Below are 19,731 nucleotides of genomic sequence, written 5' to 3' on the forward strand. Positions count from 1 at the left end.
TTGTCAACTAATGTTCTGTTTTTGATCCACTAATCGTTGCAGCTCTGGTTCCCTCAGGAGTTGCCTGTATTAAACTCTCTGGTGAGAATAGTGCAAAAGAACCTACAAATAAAGTGAATTGATGTTGGAACTGTTTTACTTAAGTGTAACAGACAAAACTTCACCATCAAAGGTTGTTCATTATCTTTAGTGAAAAAAAAATCAATATTCTGTTCTTGGAACCAGTATATTTGGATGGAGTATCACTTTAGTTATTCCAGACTGCATGTTTACACTCCTCAGAGGCTAAACTTAATAGAATTTCAGCCAGCAGATACAATTTTTGTCACAGAATTGAATATTATCAAGTTAAATATCAAACTCAGTCCCTCACAATGGTATTAGCAGCATATTGACATTTCAGGGGTTGTGAAATGCCTCTTCAAGTGCTGCAGATCTTATATCTTAGAGCCTTGAAAGTGTCATGGGCACATATTTTTGGAGCTTTGTGCTGCTCAGCCAGACTGCTGTCTTGTTGAAATGCTCCTCATGCTGTCACTAAGTTTTGTCTGTCTGTCCCCTCAGGCCAGAGTCACAGATCTCAAGTCCTGCGTCATCGTCTTGAGGATTTTCAGAGACATGTGCAACAGACTGCCCGGGTGGCAGCCTCTCAAAGGATGGGTAGGTGACGGCCACAGAATCAGAATGGCTTGTTGCACAGGGATCTCAATGATATTTAGTAGAAGGGTGACAGGAGTTTTATAAGTTTATATCTCAGACCTGGTTTGTATGTGCAGGGTGTGCATGTGTCAGGCCCAGAATCATGACTGTAATTGATTTTGTCTCTGCTGTATTGAGTGTCCTCTCTCTGTCTGCCCTCTGCAGCCTCTGGAGCTGATCTGTGAAAAGGCCATAGCCACCTGCAACCGGCCGCTGGGTCCAGGTGAGGCCCTGCGTCGCGTCATGGAGTGCATCGCCTCAGGGATTCTCCTGCCAGGTCAGTGATCAGTCCTTCACAGCAACCTCCAAGCTCTGTTTGTTGTTTGCATTCACATTTTCCCCCTTCATTTCAAAAGTCAAGGCTACAGATCATGTAGTTTAACATTGTTTTTGGAGAACGATTTTGGTGAACATGTTCAGAAGCACAAAATCTCAAAAATTGCTCAAGTTGAAAATTGTTCCTGTTAAGATTAAAAAAAAATCACAACTATCCCAAGTCGTATGGATCTTCCTCAGTGATGAACCAGAGCAAAAACAGAAATAGAAGTTCCAGATAAGTTTTAAACTCACTGAACTGACAGAGTGAAATCTCTTTGTTGTCGTAAACCTCTGTACTGTCAGTTTTGGGAACACGCTGTTTATGGCTAGAAGACATAGAGTGGAAAAACAATTCAGCAGTCAGATTTGAACAGTTGACCTCAAAGAGGTTCTGGCAAATTGTCAGATGAGTCTAGAAGGGGAGGCGGGGCTTTGCACAGGGCATCCTCAACCCTGGAGGTGAACTTCTGACCAGGACTTGAAATAATGTTGGTCAGTTTGACAACTTGAGGAAGTCCTGAGGAAGCAGAGCTGGAGGACTGTTGAGGGCATCCCCAGCTCTCTATTAGAAGTCACTGAGAGTATCAGAGTATTGTACTGTAGTAGTCAGACTCCATCTGCAAGCTTAAAGGGATAGTTCAGATCATTTCACGCAGGGTTGTATGCAGTACTTATCTTTCGTCAGTGTCTTAGCTACAATAGATGACGGGCAGCAGCATGGATGCTTAGCAATGTACTACTGTGAACAGTGTTAGCAACAAAGGTATTATAGCCATTCAAAAAGGTCCACCTAAAAAAATCAGCATCAGTTCAAGTGCATGCTGCATTTAGTTTGGTTGTTGTAGAGAGAGTGATATTTGCCTAAAATAATGGAGGTTCAGAAAAGGCTGTTTGATGGCAAAACAAAGCAGTAAAAATATTCAAAATATTACCCCACTTCAAATAATCTGAACGATCTCTTTAATGTGCTGTAAAACAGTATCAGGCTGAATCAGAAGTCTTGTGGATTTGGTTTTATATGAATGTGAAATAGTGAACCAGCCATCTATTCTTGAAGAAGGCCTCTATCGATGACCCTCAGGAGGTCTTGTTTGGAGCGCCATGGGAATATGAGGTGCCAGGCTTACTGCTACAAGCCATCCAGATCTTTTTAACCACATTGACTCTTGTCGAGAGGCTTTTTGAGGAACGTTCTTTTCAAGGAGAGATGCTGAAGGCACAGTCAAGTTTGGTTTTAGTTTGAGTCATAAATTTTTATATGGTGGATGTAATTGGCAGTGGAAATCATGTATTTTACAGTATTCTCTCCTGACAAGGGCTCATGAGGTAAAAAAGTAGTCATAAAAAGATTGTTTTTATTAGAGCATTAACTACTGTGGAAATTAGTCAGTATTGTGATACAAGAACAGGTTTCTCATGTAGGCAATGTATGATATGACCTCTGTTTGATACATTCAACAGTTTTAATCATGTTAGTGATTAAATTCTTTCTGCCAGAAATTAATATATGTGAGTCGTAAGTGGTTAAGAGTCGACCACAGTGAATGAATCCAGTAATCAGGCTCTCCGCACAGAGCGAGCTGCAAAATGAAATTACAGTTAGACAGTCAAATTGAAAGCAGCAAGGTCACTTGAAGATCAACGTTGGAAAAAAATGAGAAATCGTGTAGTTGGATTTGGGGAAATGTAGGATTGTAATTTGACCAAGTATTGACTTATTAATTAGTGCATCTTCTGTAGAAGGTAGAATGTTTTCTATAATAACACTTGCATAAACAGATTCAACTTGCACATGTCAAGAATGATATGACTGAAGTCGAGCAGTAGCAGTTATCAATCACTGCTGAAGTCTTAAAGAAAAACTTCCAGGCGTCTCTGCTCCACTTTCACTTTGCACTGCTCATATATCCTGATAACAAATAAAAAGAATGTAAGTCATGTTAAAAAAAACAGGAACCAGCCCAGGAACTGAAAACAAGGTAAGGCAATTAAACTAACAAGCCAACATGCACAGAAACTGCGTTCTTATTCTCCAGAGAATCATTTGGAAAAATCTTTAATGAATGTGTTTTAGGATAACCCCGGTGTTCGACTGCTACCTCATCACGCACGCACAGGGTGTACTAAAGATTCATGGCCTGGGGTGTCAACAATGATGCAGTGTAGTTTCACCTACACTTGTACTTGTCTACAGTGCATTAATGGTTTCCAAATTGGGGTGCAGATTCCCCCAGGGCTCCTTCAGAGACTCCCAGTGGATCAACAGCAACATTATTAATGGTTTAATTCAACTTTTACTTGCATTTCATTCAGTAAAAGTTGGTGTTGGAGTATATCCTCTGAGATTTCCTTTTTATTCTCGAGAAGGCTGTGTGAATAATGTTTCCTATCCAGCTCTAGTAAATAGAACAATGTTCAGAGATTTATTTTTTCCTGCGCCGCTCTCTCTTTTCTAATCTTTTACCTGAAAAACCTTCAGCTCCCACGTTTGATCAGTGCAGAGCAGCCAGTTAGCCTTTGTAGTAATGTGATTGGATTTTTTATAAATGTAGTTCAGGGCTTCCCTCAGCATTAAAAACGGTAGGATGTTCCTTCAATGCCTCTGAAACATTGACTGCTGCTGTCAGACTGTACACAGTAGGAGTCAGTAAATTATTTCTCTGTGTGTTTTCCTGTCTAGTGAAGGTTAAGCTGAGTTCAAAGTATATGTTGCTGTCTGTCTGACTCAGAACCTGCTTTAGAAACATTAATGTGGTTTCACTTTACAGGAGGTCCAGGAGTTCATGACCCCTGTGAGAGGGAACCCACAGACGTCCTGTCTGACCTCAGCGCACAGCAGGCTGACGCCATCACAGACAGCGCACAGGTCAGCTCACTTTACCCATCAGCCTCTTTTACTGCTGTCAGTGTCTTCTTCATCTGCAATGATGGAAGTCTTAATCTAGAAATAACTGAATCAGATTTTCTTGATGCTATAAGCATTTGCCTCACCAGTGTTTCATTATACAGCGTTTCTACAGTTTCTCATGATTTGTTTCATTTTTAGTTATTCTGCTTATTCTTTTCTCAATTTACTGTCACAAACTGACTCATGAAATATTACAAGAAGCGAGTCTATGCAAAGGTTTTACTGAAAACAAGTAATTTATTAAAACTGACTAACTCAAATGAACAAAGCAGCCTGCAGATCAGCAATGACAGCAGTGCATGGATATGTGGTTGATGTGGTGCTGAAGGTGCAAACCAAAAGAAAGTAATGCAGGGTGGATGTCAGCCGTTGGAACAGATGGGAGGAAGAAAGCATAGGCCAGTTTATTTAGTCCAAGGGCCCAGATGAGCTTAAATAGCTGATGACCGTCCACTGTCAACCACTTGGCTACTGTGGTTGGCCAGCTAGACTCCAAGACAGTGGGAGGGGCGCCACATACTCAATGAATCATGGATGAGAGCAACCATATGTCACGTCTGTGGCTTGAAAATGACCACAACCCCTTTGAGTGAAAACAAGCCCTGTAAAAGCCAGTCAGTATGAGTGTCTTCATCACAAGTTAGTCAATGAATGATTACTGAGGAAGTTACATGTCTGCCAAATGGGCCTGTAGATCAAAGTAAATCAAAAAAAGTGTCTTAGTGATGGTGTAATGAAAGTTTTTTACTGTGAAAAAATGTGACCCTACCATAAAACACCTGCGTTTAGAATTGACTTTGGTATAACAGTCTGTCCATTCCAAAAACTGCTGGAAGCAGAGGGTGATTTTACATTAATTCACATAAAATGAGCTGATGTACTTTCTAATAATGAACTTTGTAAACAGCATAAAATAACTTGGAAAGTGGAGTTAAGACCGACCTGCTTTCTACTTCTCTCCGCTCGTGGTAAACTCTCACAAACAGCAATCAAAATAGAGACGTGTAATGTAATACGTTTATAATAAAGATGGATCACCAAAACAGCAAGATGAAGTGTCTTAATTATATAAAAAGATGTCTGAAATACAAAACCTGAAGATGCAGTAAGGTAATTGTGTACGTCAGGTTTGCTCACTTTGATGGAGGCAGACTGAAAAAAATAAGGAAAAGTAAAAAAATAAATAAATAAACCACTTCTGAACACACTCTGTTCACAAAACCCCCAGACTGTCAAACTAGACACTGCTGAGAAAATATGAATCAAGATTATCTGACTGCGTTGCCTATTTCTCACCTAAAAAGTTTTCCAAAACATATTTCAGTGTACTGTTAAGCTAAGACACACACAGAGGGAGTGTGACTTCATTCTGTCTCAGGATGCTGTTACTCCACTATACCTTTACATAGCAAATAGTTGTTTGCTGGCATCTTGTTAGGCTGAATGTCATATATTGTACCTTTAAGGCTGTTAAGGTAACTTCTTTCCTTGCTCTGCTGTGCCTAAAACTGCCTGAAGAATGTTTTCTTTCCCAGTGCCAAAAAAATATTGAGTTAAGACACCCAGGTACTGGTGTGTTTTAAATGTTGATGTGTAATATATTCAATATTCCACAATAAAATGTACCCTAGGCTCAATTTAGCAAGAACAGCTCAGAGGGTTGAAGTAAAACCTTCTCTTGATGATTACTCGAAAGAATTCAAACCACCTGCAAAAGTTTTTGTCTGTTTCTGTTCTTTTATTTATTATTTTTACCTGTTTCAGAGAGATGGTGTGTTCTGGCAGTTTATGAGACACTTTTGTTTTTCATTAACTTGTCTCCCGCTGGACCAGTTAAAGGTTTAATTCCTTGCTCAAGGGCACTTTGACAGAAGCTTTTAAGGAAGATTGGAGCATTTCCCTTGAACATTATCCTGTCGGCTCCAGGAGCACGACCATTAAAAGCGTCCATTAACAGGCCCTTGTCTCTCACCCCTGGGCCACAGCCGCCCAGGTCTTTACTGGTCCCAAAAGTGATAAAGACTCCCTAAATTTCACCCAGTCTAGGATCAAACATTTAAATGGCTGTGCAATCTTTAATAAACAACAGAGTGACTTGTGAAAACACAGATTCACTCTGTGTGGAAAATCATTTAGAGAGTTCTTGGGTGATTTGAAGTTTAAAGCCAAGTTGGGGATTTTTAAGTATTTTGAGGGATCTTTATAGTCCAAACCATTAAAGGAGTAGTTTAGAAGCAGCGTTTCTCCCTAGAGGTGAATTGATGCAGTGAAACCTCAGATGTTCTGATTTGAGACGTACTTTTGACTTAATTTGCAAGATAGCAAGTCTTTCATTTGAGCTGCTGCTTCGGATGTTGTCTTAACATCTTCCCCCTCAGAGCACGATGAAACTTTCCTCCTTGTTTTCCTGCTATAAAACCAGCCGCAGACGCAGCTTACTTAACTGAGCGTAATCATGAGCTGCACCGAGAAAGAACAACTCGGCCTCAGCCGTGCGACTCGTGAGACTGCGAAACATCCCACTGGGGTGTACTTTCACGCCACCCACTGCACCAAAGTCAGCATTTCTTCCAGGAAATCAGATGAGCAACGCTTCCCCCGTGTTCCTCTGATTGAAGGAGGGTTATTTAAAGTGAGTCCTCAGCCACCCTGGTGAAGCCCCAAGCTCACGTCAGCACTATAAATAGCTGAGCGGCCACAGAAGCCCGGACTCTGACCTCTGATAAGCAGCCCCTCAGTGCTGCGGAGGCTTGACGAACTGGCAGCCTAATTAGCCACCTAATGAGCGTGGGAACAGTCTTCCCCGTTCACACCCACACCAACACTACTACTACTGCTGCTGCTGCTCACGCTGCCGCCGCCGCTGTTGCTGCCACTGTTACACACAGCACACGGAACAACAAAGTCTGCCCCCAGGCGGAAAATGTAGGCAGTCTTGAGAAAATTCGTCTTTTCCTCACTCTCTTTTTCTGTTTCTGCCTTCCTGCCAGTTTGGGAATATTTTCCTTTCTCTTTCTTTTCCTCCTTTGTTTGTGCCGACTGAGTGTTTATTCCCTGCCTCTATAATGCATGAAGTTTCTCCCAACAGAATTAGTTGGTTTACACAAACGTTGGGCGGTTCGCACAAGTTTCCCCGATAATTAAAGCCCATTGATCGGAGAATAAATGGTATCGTTGCTGCCTGTTCTCCTCCGAGTGCAGAGTTCTGCTGCTCTACCAATACAGTGATGTGTGCCCCTATTCTGTCTGGTTTGTGTGTGTTTGTGTGTGTTTTCAGCATGCGTTACGCCTCCTAGCCTTTGGACAGCTTTACAAGGTCTTGAATATGGATCCTCTCCCCGCCAGCAAGCCCTCACCAAGGCTGTTAGAAGGTGTGTGTTCAGTTGTGTGTGTGTGTGTTTTCATATGAATCTGTGTTTGTCTGCAAGCTGTTTAGTCTGTGTGTGTTTATGTGCAGAATTTCTGTTTTCATCTATATGATTCCAAGTGTTTCTGTATTTGGTTTCCTATTTTTATCTCCACACTATATTCTACTTTTCTTCTTTCTGTGTCGCCCTGTGAAGCAGCTTGTGCAACTCCTCTGTCTAGATACATTCCTAATATAGATAATAATTACATGTTTGTATGACATGTGTGTCCTCTGTCTCAGTCTGCCTGATGTTCCAGGTGATCAGTCTGTTTGTTTCTGCTCTGCAGGCGGCTGTCAGAAGAGGCTTCGGGAGGATGTCGGGTCAGATGACAGAGACTTCATCAAAAGGATGAAAGGTGACTTTGACCATCGGCTTGCTTGTTTCAAAGAAGCACATTTAGCTCAGATGATCCAAATTCCCTCTCTCTCTGAAACACTACAGTGGTATTTGTTAGACTACAAATAACCAAAGACAGACAATATATGTAGCCGATAGTGACCTCAGATTACTGTATATGCTGTGATCAGAGTACAGAATCAGTCTAATTTCAATTATGTTGAATAGAAATGAGACCTGGATTATTCCAGTTACACAGTGATCACTCAGTTGCACCAATGGTAAAGCCAAATAGGTCTGCAACTAATGATTATATTCATTAACAATAATCTGATGATTTTCACAATAAATCAATTAATCATGATAAATACTCATCATAGTTTTCCAGAGCCCAAAATGACGTCTTCAGATTGCTTCTTTTGTCCAATCAAGACTTCAAAACCCAAAGGCTTTTCATTTACTACCATAAGTTACAAAGAAATCCTTACATTTAAAAAGTTGGAACTACCAAGTGTTTGGCATTTTTGCTTAATTTTCTTTCAGTCAGTTAATTGACTTATTGTTGCAGCTCTAAAGCCAATACAGTGTTTTTGTTTGTTTGTTTATCCTAGTGAAGTTAATAGTTTTGTTTTGAGTCTTCCCCGCTGATCTAGTGCAGTAACACAGTTATGGTGGCAGCTCTAAATACCTTCACCTTTGCAATTTGAGTGGGGTTTTTTTGGATGGTGGGAGGGAGAACTGAGTCACAAATGCAAAGAGAAGAAATTCAATAACTGTATGACTTTGCTATTGTACAAAATGTAAGACCAACTTTCTGTGATCTAGTGTCAGCTCACAGGCGGGCTGCGAGGGTTGAGATAATAAAGTACGATCCAGGAAGTCCATTTTGTCAATGGATATTATAAAACTGTGAAACATGATTTTACCGCTCTGGAAAGTTTTTATTGCAGCACTTATTTTATTCTCCTCTAGATGATGGTGACGAACAGCAGAATTACCTTGTTGATGTTAAAAAGTCCTAAGGAACATGCACTTTCACATATTTGATTTGCAAGTGTAGTATGTTGGATCGTGTTGTATTGCATTGCTGCAATTCTTACACTTTTTACACAACAAAGCTGCATTTTATTGCCAGATTGTGTTCACACAGTGGAAGAAATAGAAAGAGGTGGAGTTTTGTCAGTCTGCTGGCTTGGATTGGCCATCAGGACCACTGGGAGAATCAGCCTAGAGTGTCAGGCCAGCGTTAAGAATGCTAATTATTGTGTAAATCAAAGCAAAAACAGCACAGGGCAGCTACAGTCACCCCCACCTGTATCTCTGCCTGTCATCACACGTGATTGGTTGCACGTTTGCATCATTCAGTCAGTGCATGTGGTGCACGTAGCCAAGCAGTGTTGAGGAAAAAATGGGTAATGCAGGAGAAAGAGAGATCAAGAGAGAGTGAATTGGTGGAGAAAAAGCCCTGCAGGAAAGTGGAGCGAAGTTCTGCAGAATTACAGATTATAAGTTCATGACCAAGACACATGGTTTAAAAAGAAAAACCTGCCGGCAGAGCTGCCCTCAGCACTTCATAATATCACAACTACCCTGTTTTAGTTGATTCTGTTTTTTTTTAAAAAAAAACAAAAAACTACTAAATGCCACTAACACTTGCTGACTTGTGTCTTAAGCAAAGTGAAAAGTTGACTACTGACTCACTCTTCTTAGCGAGGGGCCACAAGTGATCAACAACTGCTTGTGTGAAATCTTATTTTTGCTCAGAGCGATGTATGCGGGGTCATGTTAATATTGGTGGCTTCTTGGTTTTAAGGCAGTGGTTGTTTCTAAATATTCAATAATGTAATGTAATGAAATGCCTTTTTTGGTAAACGTATTAGTTGTGGTTGTGATACACCAGGCAAACTTTGGTCGACATTACAGATTACACATACCGTTAGTTAATAAATGACTCCTTGCTCATTCATTCAGTGGTCAGACAGATGAGACTTAATATAAGCAACCATTTTGTTGTTTATTTTTAGTTTTCTGGTCATGCTGCTTATCATGTATCTCCCTCCCCCCTCCTCCTTTTCACCCTTCCAAGACACTTGATGTAGGGAAACGCTGAATAAGACAAGTGTTTTTTTAAAGTGCCTGCTCATTTCCAGACAGTTTCTAATGACAACTTCCCAGATTGTTCTGTGTAACAAACCGTCTGACGTGTCAGGTTAACTATTCTATTCATCTTAAAGAACACTGACATTATACTATACAGAAACAGTTTATTAAAGTCTCTGCAGTAGGTGCTTCACCATCTGTTGCCTGGCAGAGATCTACACTCTCCTGAGTGTACTCTTCTAGTTATGGATCTACAGTTGACTGCCTCTTGAAATGAGACATTTGGCCTTTTTTCACTATCACTAATAGCATAAACAAAGCAGTTACAGTATACACGATGTGTTGTAAATGAATAAGATGCAACTGATAAGATGCAGCTGTTGCAGCTGTCAGCAGTCTGACCCTGTCGGTCTGAACGATGACTAGGTTTGTTTGGACTCTACTCCATAACCCAGTTTATGTCCCCTTATGCTCTAAATGCTTTTTTAAAATGCCTCTCTGCCATGATAAGATTGAAAACTGTGAATTCTGTATGGAAATGTCCAAATATTTTTTATGTAAGAACAAAATATTGTGTTTCAGGCAGATATTAGAAACCATATTGTTCATATCGTCACCAGGTTGAGACTGACTCCCCATGGGGAAACTAAGTGTTTATCTCTTAAGAGCAGATAAGTGGATATTGATTCAGGACTTTGTCACTCAGTTGTAGCTAATGACAAAGACAAAAGTATCTTTTGTTCTCCGTGTGTGTGTGTGTGCTGGACAACTGTAAACTATAGTAGACCATAAACAAGGTGCTTTCTGACAGATTTTGTCTAAAAGGTGGAGAAGTGAATCAACGGAGCTGAAATAAGTGAGCAGTGAAGCTGAGCTTTTCTTAGAAATCAGGGGCTGTGTTTGAGGAGGATCAAAATGGCCTGTCAGGTTAAAAAATGACATCCTGCAGTCAGACCGTATTCACTTCAATCTCTCTGTATCAAAGGAGAGAAAGAACCCTGACCTTGCCTGAATGAGATCCATTGTAGGCCGGCGTTTGAAATTCAGCAGTCATGTCTCATATCTTCACTAGATCATAATAAGAATCCAGTTCAGTGCATTGAATTGTCACCAGCTCAGCCTGTATCGCTGTATCTCACCGTATCACCCTGCTGCATGAAACAGGTTCAAAAAGAAGTTAAAATTCTTCAAGGGGCTGCGGTGGCAGCGGCTTTTAAGTGAAACGTTTCCTCGAAGCTGAAAAATGTGTGAAGTAATCTGATTTCCAAGTAGCTTAGTGTGAGAGAAAAAAAGAAGGATAGGAAGCTTCCGGAGTCGAGTCTTCAGTGAAGTTATCAGGAATTAATCTGCTCCTGTGTTCAAGTTAGAAAAGGTCTGTGTGTCACATCTTAATGTCAGTGAGATTTAAGTTCAGAGCCGTGTTTTTCAGCCATCCACGTCTTTATCAGGCGTAACAGGGAGGCTTAGTCAGCTAAATGTGTTGTCAAATGAAATTTTGATTCTTGTCAGTTTGAAAAGATAAGACATACATTATAATATATACAAAAGAGATAAAAGTGTTCTGAAACCTGGAAAGTAGTCATGTCCTCTATTTTGTCTGCAGATTTGGCCGATAGCCAACACAGTCAGCAGCTGCTGCAGTTCAGTCTAACTCAATCAAACCTGAACACACAGACATGATGCGCTTATTTTTAGAGTCAGTGTGACTTACTCTTTCAGTGATATATGAGCATATCTGAAGTCCATCACGAATAAACATCCAGAAATCTGCTTAAAAATCACAGATAAAAGATGAGAAGAGAATCTTCAGTTCAATTCAATTCTGATTTTGAGGGCTACGATGCGATTATAAAACAATTATCAATGTGTGATGCATCAAAATGGCTATGTGCTGCTTTTAAAACATATTGTATTTGTTATGATCCATAATTAACTTAGACATAATTTACAGGGAACATACTGCCTGGTCTTTTAAAACTGTTGCAGGCGCATATAATTGTGAGAGTTGGGTGTTTTGAAGGTTGCATTGATTTTTAGTCTTTCAAGAGAAAGTTGAGCTGCATCTAAGAGTAAATTTTTTTTTCCTCTACCCGCAACAGGTATGAAATATAAGTAAAATATACATTCATAATATATATATGTACATTAACTTACACATAGACACAAGTACAGCTGGGGGATTTGAACTCAGAGCCTTCGTGCTGTGAGGCAACAGTGATAACCACTGTGCCACCCCAGTTTCTTTATATGATTATTATTATATTATTACATAGTGATATAAGTAATATAATCATGTGTTGTTATGTAAACACTACTACTCCCATAGCAATAATATTTGTAGCACTGTATATCATCAGGAACAAGGTGCAGGTGTGTTCTAAAGAAGGAAATGTTGAAGGTTAACACTGGCTCTGTATTTGCCCTGTAAGCTTGGTGATTTGCAGCTAAAAAGATGAGTAGAGGAGCTGCACTCTGTTGCAAAGTAAAGTTATTTTAAACACTTTAAGTTTGCTTGAGGAGCAGTATATTTTATTTGACAGGTCCTGCTATAGACTGAAGTACAGTTATTGATGTTGAAACATTGATGTTATGTCACTTTAGATGTCTAGAAAACTTTCAATTCTGTCCTCGACACGTCTGCATCTTTTTTCCCCACAAATCAGCAAAATGGCTTCACTGAGTGCCCTGAAAGTTCAGTGATCATCAGCTAAATATGAACAGAATCTTGCAGGTTGCTGCACTATAGAGATACTAAAGTGTCACTTAACAGCTGCAGCTCTGCAGTTCAGAACCAATCAACCAAACTCACATAAAATTTTCAGCGTTTCTGCAGCCCTTCATGTTGACTGGCAGTCGAACAAGGGAAAAGGGAGAGCAAAAATAAGAAATCAGAGAATGTCAAAAGTGTTGCAGAAACAACAACAGCAATAGAAAACAAGATAAAGGTTAAAACGTGAATGAAAGGATAAAAAGCAAAACTAAAATGATACAAGAAGAATAAACAAGATAAATAACAAGATAAATATTGTGAGGTAACATTCTATATATTCATATCTATATGATAAAGGATTGTATGTCTACCAACCTCCCACAGGTCACAGTGGGAATTTGTTTTCTGATCTAGTTTTGCCTTCCCCCACATTATTTGGCATTACTCAGTAATGTTTTGTATTGTTTCTCATTCACAGAGGCTGAGCTGTATTATGACATAATATTGTGTAGCAGACTTGGTCGCTGACCCTTTGTAATGCTTTCTTGGCTAATGACAATAGGAGCAGTAAATAATAACCACAGTAAAGCTTCTGTGGCCATATCCACAGCATCGTAGATGCAGCCACAAATGCAGCAGTGGTCCAAGCATTAGTCATCTGCACAACTTCACCCAGCACAGCCCAGCAGAGCAGCTGCAGCTGTGCACACAGCCAGTAGCTGTACATTATATATTGTACTGTCTGAGCTCTGCCTTTTGAAAGGAGTCATGAGCAATAAATGCATCATGGAATGCGTCACGTCGTCTTTTCTTTCTGTAGTATTTGCAGAGTGTTTCCCTAAACTGTGTTCATAACTGGACAGGATCAACACAGTTACCTGTTCTGTGATGGTCCACTTACTGTGGACCAGAATGAACTCAGAACTTAATGCAAGGGAGCAAAGAAGTAGTTCATCTCCCACCATGACCCTTCAGGGGCTCCGTACACTAGTTTTCAATCAGCGGCAGCCCTCTGTGAAGTGTGGCACTGTCATTAGTCCCGACTCTGTGTTGTGGCAGTGTCTTGATCCAGATTTCTTAACTCTGCTGTTGTCATATCGTCATATTTCTCAGCTGACACAACGTCATGTGGTGCTGTCAAGTTGTGATTTATGCAGCGTTGCATATGGACCCCTGACTGCTCTGTTCTGCTGTTTCACTTTCTAATTTTTTCTGTATACCAGAACAGCTTTATTCATTTCATGTGTTTTCAAACCTGGTGTTGGTTTGCTGTGATCTGAATCAGTGGATGAGTTGGTGAACTAGCTTTCTTTTCACATAGAAATACATCCACTCATTGGTTAGATGTGTCTACGGTAAACACGAAAAGAACAATAAAAACTTTATTAGAAGTACATTAAAAATAATTTACAAAGCACTTTACATACAATTTTAAAAAGGGACAATAAGAGCATTAATAAGATATAATGAAAGATAATAAAAAAGTGAAATCAATAATGGTAAAATCAATAAAATCAAACAGTAAAATCAACAAAAAGCAAGTCTAACATAATGAGATTTTAAAAGTGACTGGAAGACAAAGTGTTCGCGTCCCTGATCTCTTCCATCAGAACATTTCGCCACTGAGGGGCCGTTCACCTGTAGTTTCATGGTTTGACGAGGGCTGACCAGAAGTGACATACCAGAGGATCTCAGGTTGCATTTAGACTTGTAGGGGGTCAGGAGATCAGCTGTATATTCTGGAGCTAACCCTCTACGAGCTCATCATTAAAATTTTAGAATCTGAGATGGAAAGGGAGCCAGTGAAGTGATTTTAAAATTGGTCTAATGTGTTCTCTCCTGTCGAACCTGGTTATGAGTCTGGCTTCAGCTTTTTGAATCTGGAGAGTTCTTAGTAGATTAAATTGACCTAATTTTTGGATGGATGATTAATATACTGGTCAGAGTTGAGGTGGTTATTAAAGATTACATTCAGGTTTCTGCAGGGGCTAGTAATGTTTGAGAGTGGTACAAGATGGGAGCAGATAAATATCTGCAATGCACATGTGAGGATGGCTTAATTGATTGTTGTCATTACATGAACATGAATAAATGATAAATGATATGACCACATGGTAGCATATAAATGGAAAATAGTAAGGGCCTGAACACTGTGGAGCAGCAGTGCTGATTAATAATTCCTGATTTCTACACAGAGTGACATTCTTGACAGATAAGAAACAAAGACACTTTTTAAGACATTCAGTTAAATTACTATGATCGATAGTGGCAAAAGTCACAGACAGATCCAACAGGAGCAGTGCAAGCAACAGAGCCTAAAGGAGCTCCCATCTGCTCAGATCTCTAGATGGGAATGTATTTCTATGCTAGTCCAGGTCAGACCTCGATCCACTCCCTGGCTAGCTGCTGGCGACACTGATTTCAATCATTTACATCCCAGCATGCACAGCACATCTGGCTATTGGAGCTGTTCAGCTCAAACTTGCCCAGTAGGCGTCTAAGTTTGGTCATATCAAGGTTAGCTCACGTTCCTAATACAAATGATCAGGTCTATAATTCATTTTTGACAGACTTCTTCCACTAAAGGGTTGTCTTGGTCTACGCTGGAGTACAATTCCTGCGTTAGATCTCCCCAAACACCCAGAATAAAAAATAATACTCTAAAAGACAACTAAGCAGTCCTTCCACTGATGACTACAGCCTCCACGCTTCTTACTCCTCTGTCTCTCTCTCTGGGTGTCTCTCTGTCCTGTCAGTTGGCGTCACAGTAATTAAATTGGCCCTCACTGGGACGATCGTACCCGGCAACTCTCATCTGCTTCCAGTTCCAGTGATGGGAAGCAGAGATAGAGAGGGATTAATACTGCAGGCTGCTGCCACGCAATTATCTAGCTACCTCCTACCACGAACAGACACACACATGTTGCTGTACGGACACACACACACCACACACAGAGTGCATTAACACCTCCCCCTCTCTTCGTCCCAGCACCTGTCCATCAGCACCTTCACATTCATCTTCTTGCACAGCGTCTCCATCCATATTCATAGTGAACCACCCTTCAGGCTTAAGTGCCTGTCAGAGGCTCACAGTCATTACACACAGTGACTGCAGGACAAAAGATGAGAGCAGGTAGAAGCTTCAAAAGCATGAAGTGCTCTCTCAGTGACACCTGTTATACAGAAGGTGACATCTGCGGGTGGACATGTGGAAAGAATTAATGTTGTAATGATTGTCACAGCATTATCTTTATTGATATGTTAAAAACCAACGCATTCACAACTATGTTGTTTCTCTGTTAATAATAAAAATAAAAAATATGATGGTCGTACATTGTCACACAGTGTGACAGACTTTGGCAAAATTGCTAAAACTAAAAGAAAACAAACTAAATTATCACCCAGTCCAATGTCATCAAGTCTGTCTTCAATCAATGATGGACTTGTAGAAATTAAGTCCATGACTGTAAACCATTAACTTAAATTGAGCTTTGAAATACTAAAGCTTTTAAATAATCTCATTAGATATTTGTTAATAGTCAGTTTGTCTCATTTATGCAGAGGTCAGATGATACAACATCAGCACAACAATCAGTCCAAACTGACAGACGCAGGGCATCAGAAACAAAAATGGTCTTTCTATTCATGGTTTTATCCCATGTAGTGAATCATTGTGGACGACAACCAACGCTGCATCTGGGACACGTTGCAAAATCTCAACAGATGTTTTTTTTTTTCTTCCACAACATATTAAGTGACTTTGACCTATAGCGGCACAGAGTGCTCTTCAACTGTAAACACGGCAAAGTGAAAGTAGAATGATGTTGGTGCTGTGAGGTAGAACTGTAAAGGAAAGATTACAGGTTTTTTTTCTTTTTTTTAGGCTTATCAGAGCACAAGCATACATCACTTCAGAAGTCATTGTTTGTTCTTGTTTACATTCTTGTTACCAGAAATCAGTCCCAATGAAATCATGCAGGTCATGAAAGACAGCAAACTGTGATTGGTCAGGGATGTCTCTTGCTGTGTCCTTTGTAATTTCTATCTAGCAAAGTAACAGCAAGAATGTATGAGTACAGTCCCCTAATCTGACACAGTATCCATCAGACAAAAAAAAAACTCATGTGGTCTGAATCTGGAATCCGTTGGAGGCACGTAGGCCTTCCTTTGAACTCCACAAACCTTGCAGAAATTTAGCATGCATGCATGAAATTCAGCATGTTATTTAATGATCTGTATTTGTAAGGTCTCAAAAAGAGGGCTATATTACCATACATCATGTAGTATTACATATTACCATGATTTCTAATGAGTGCATTCGATCTTCATTAAAAACAAGAAAGGTGACATGAAAAGAACTTAAGGTGCTGGCTGTACGCTGTCCATATACTTTTGGAAATATAGTGTTTTAACCCTGCTTCTGTTTGGTTTCTTTTCGTCTAAAACATCAAATTCTGTTACAGTTAGTAAATACTGAGGTGCTACGTGCAGCATACTGACATTAATACAGGATTTTTCAGCAGCAACCTCTTGTTGTTGCTTGGAGCCACTGTATCGAGTTCCTCTTAAATAATCATACTGATCAGTTTGACGATAAATCTAAAAAAAATAAGGTATCATAAAACCTTCAGAAGAATCTGATGCCCAATAGCTTCGAACCTCAGAGCAGCAGAAGCCTTATGAAACATCTGACCTCTCTTGACTTGAAAGCGAAAACAGAAATCAAGTTTATCAAGTGCAGTGCGCAAGAGGTATTTCTGTATAAAACAGTAATACTGAAGGTTATGACTGTCCATGGCGGTCCATCAAGTCTAATTCTAATTCAGTTTGTCTTGTTGTTATTCCAGAGTGTTTTCAGACTGAGCAAAGTAAAACAAATCTTTTGTATCTTGAAAACACAGTGGACAAAGTTGGACTTAAAGCAGGCGAAAAAAAAATGTTTATTATGGAGACTGTCTGCAGTTTTGTTATAATAGATGTCACCAGATGTCACGGTTTCATTTTCAATTCATCTGTGAAATATTACTGCTCAGGAGCTCTGGGGAAGAAGAGAGCTCTCGTCGTCTCTTGTCAATGTGGAGGTGTGAAGTGTCTCCGACATCAGGGCTAGTGTCAGTCATCTCAGTCTCATCAGTTGGTTATTAGCAGTGAAGCGAGCTCAGCCAATGAAAAGGCTTCTGAGACGTCGTGGTTCTGTATTCATGAGGGAAGTGAGCGCTCTGTCTTATTACTTATTAGTCTTATTTTATTGATGGAGGTTGACCTTTAATGCTGTCCGTGCACAAGAGCTCAGCACATGTTTTCAGGTTTTAAGTGTATTTTCTTCGCTCTGAAAGTCAGTTTGTCAGCACAAGCTGTAATATGTAGAGCTGAGATGGTTGTAACATTAAAAACACATCCTGTCTTATTGTGCCTACAATCCTTCAACTGAAAAAGTCTCCCTTTTTCTTTAAAGAACCGTCAGACTGGAATAATTTGTCTAACTCACTCAGATCGATTATTTCTCCTCAGGACTTCAAGTCTTATTTGCTTGTTTACCTCAAGCGTTCTTGTTTTTGATTCTTTTAACCTTCAGTAGTTTGACACAGTGTTGTTATTTTGTCTGCCATTCATTTATCATCATTTCCTGTAAAGAGATGTAGTATTTATGGTTTGGGATTAGTTATTTGGTTGATATTTAGGTAACAGCAAAGACTTGCTCTGCATTTCCCATTTAATAATAAAGTAAAACTGACAGATGGATGCAGATGGATGAAAATTAACAAAAGTATATTTTTCTTGCTTGTACTTTCCTTTAGTATTTCCGTTTTATACTAGCGGTTCTCAAACTTTTTTAATCATGCCCCCATTGAACCTGATGTAACTTAAATGCCCTCATATGAAAATTCATTTATATCATCCATTAATAATATTGAGGAAATCAGTAACTAACAAGTCAAGTTGAACATTATTTTATAGAAATATTATGAATATAATCTGCATGTTTTCTTTAACTTTTACATGTGTTACAGTGTTTTGCAAATGAAAAATGTTAAACTAGTCACAAACAAGCTCTCCTGACACACTGACAGAGATCTTGAGACAGGCTTCATCATAATGTTCCTCTGCGTTTGTTTAATGAGCATCACCTGTCAAAAAATCTCCCCGTCTTATACTTCAGGCGTTGTTTTCCTGTCTGCATGCATTATATTCACCTGACTCTTGATTACCTTGTTAGCATGGAGGCACTTAATGATTTTCATATTGTGCAGAAATGAATGGCAGTCAATGGTGGCCTGGAACTGTAGAAAAAAAAAAACGGAGCTAAAATGTAAAAGCACATACATGGTAACAGACATCTTTTGCCCGGATTGTTTCTTTAATTTGTACATTTCTCATCAACTCTGCTAGAATATCACTGTGAGGAGTTTCTCTTAATAATGAGTATTACTGTCCTTCAGATTCCTGTGTGTAATTGTTGTTTTTTATTTAAATTTTTATTGAAATTTTGTAATAGTTACAGGGCATTACAAATAACAACAGCCCTGCTCAATCCCCACCCACAACCTGCAGCAACTGCCTTGCACAGTGGCTCTGTGACAGTCGACCTGTTTGTGTAACATGATGATAATAAATGTTTTCGGTTCTTGTAAACTTAAATGTTTAAAAAATATCCAGCTAATATTTACATCTCTCCTCTTTCAGTCCTGGATTGGAGGATGACGGATCCAAACCACCCCATGAACGCTTTGATGCGTCTGAATCAGATCCACCCGGGCCTTCAGTACCGCCTCTTGTCCCAGTCCGGCCCAGTGCATGCTCCGGTCTTCACCATGTCTGTAGACATCCAGGGAACCACCTACCAGGCCACCGGCAACTCCAAGAGAACCGCCAAGCTCCAAGTAGCCCTCAAGGTATTCATTCCTTATTAATTTCAACTGTTGCATAAAAAAAATCAATCTGGGAGTTGCAGCTTAATAACCTAGCAGGAGAAAAATCCAAATGTCATTAATAAAAATGTAATATTTGTAAACTCCAAGACAGATTTGCATCAAAATCTGCACAGCTTAGTCTTCTTGAAGTGATCACAGCCAGAACCATTCCACCACTGACAATTTATTTAAATGTGGAGTAGCTCCTTCATTTAATTTGTGTGTCATGAGACAATAGTGTCCATGAACAGCAGAAATAAAAGTGAAGTGTTATGGTATTGACTTTGAGCCAGATTCATGTTCATATTGTCATTGTGAGCATGTTAGCATGCTGATGTT

At 39.7% G+C, this 19,731-nt stretch overlaps 1 protein-coding gene across 2 annotated transcripts in view; it reads left to right on the plus strand.

Moving 5' to 3' along the window:
• The window catches only part of LOC146320112 (spermatid perinuclear RNA-binding protein-like), a 90,698-nt gene that overhangs the window by 58,733 nt on the left and 12,234 nt on the right, over positions 1–19,731 (plus strand). For both annotated transcript variants that reach the window (XM_084728231.1, XM_084728232.1), the window contains exons 7-12: positions 565–660; positions 865–976; positions 3,786–3,883; positions 7,203–7,296; positions 7,622–7,690; positions 19,166–19,374. In XM_084728231.1, the coding sequence (XP_084584357.1) occupies positions 565–660; positions 865–976; positions 3,786–3,883; positions 7,203–7,296; positions 7,622–7,690; positions 19,166–19,374 (678 nt within the window). The remainder of the gene's footprint in view (positions 1–564; positions 661–864; positions 977–3,785; positions 3,884–7,202; positions 7,297–7,621; positions 7,691–19,165; positions 19,375–19,731) is intronic.

The sequence above is a fragment of the Lutjanus erythropterus genome, chromosome 10, assembly GCF_056507025.1.
Source record: "Lutjanus erythropterus isolate fLutEry1 chromosome 10, fLutEry1.hap2, whole genome shotgun sequence".
Taxonomy (NCBI): Eukaryota; Metazoa; Chordata; class Actinopteri; order Lutjaniformes; family Lutjanidae; genus Lutjanus; species Lutjanus erythropterus.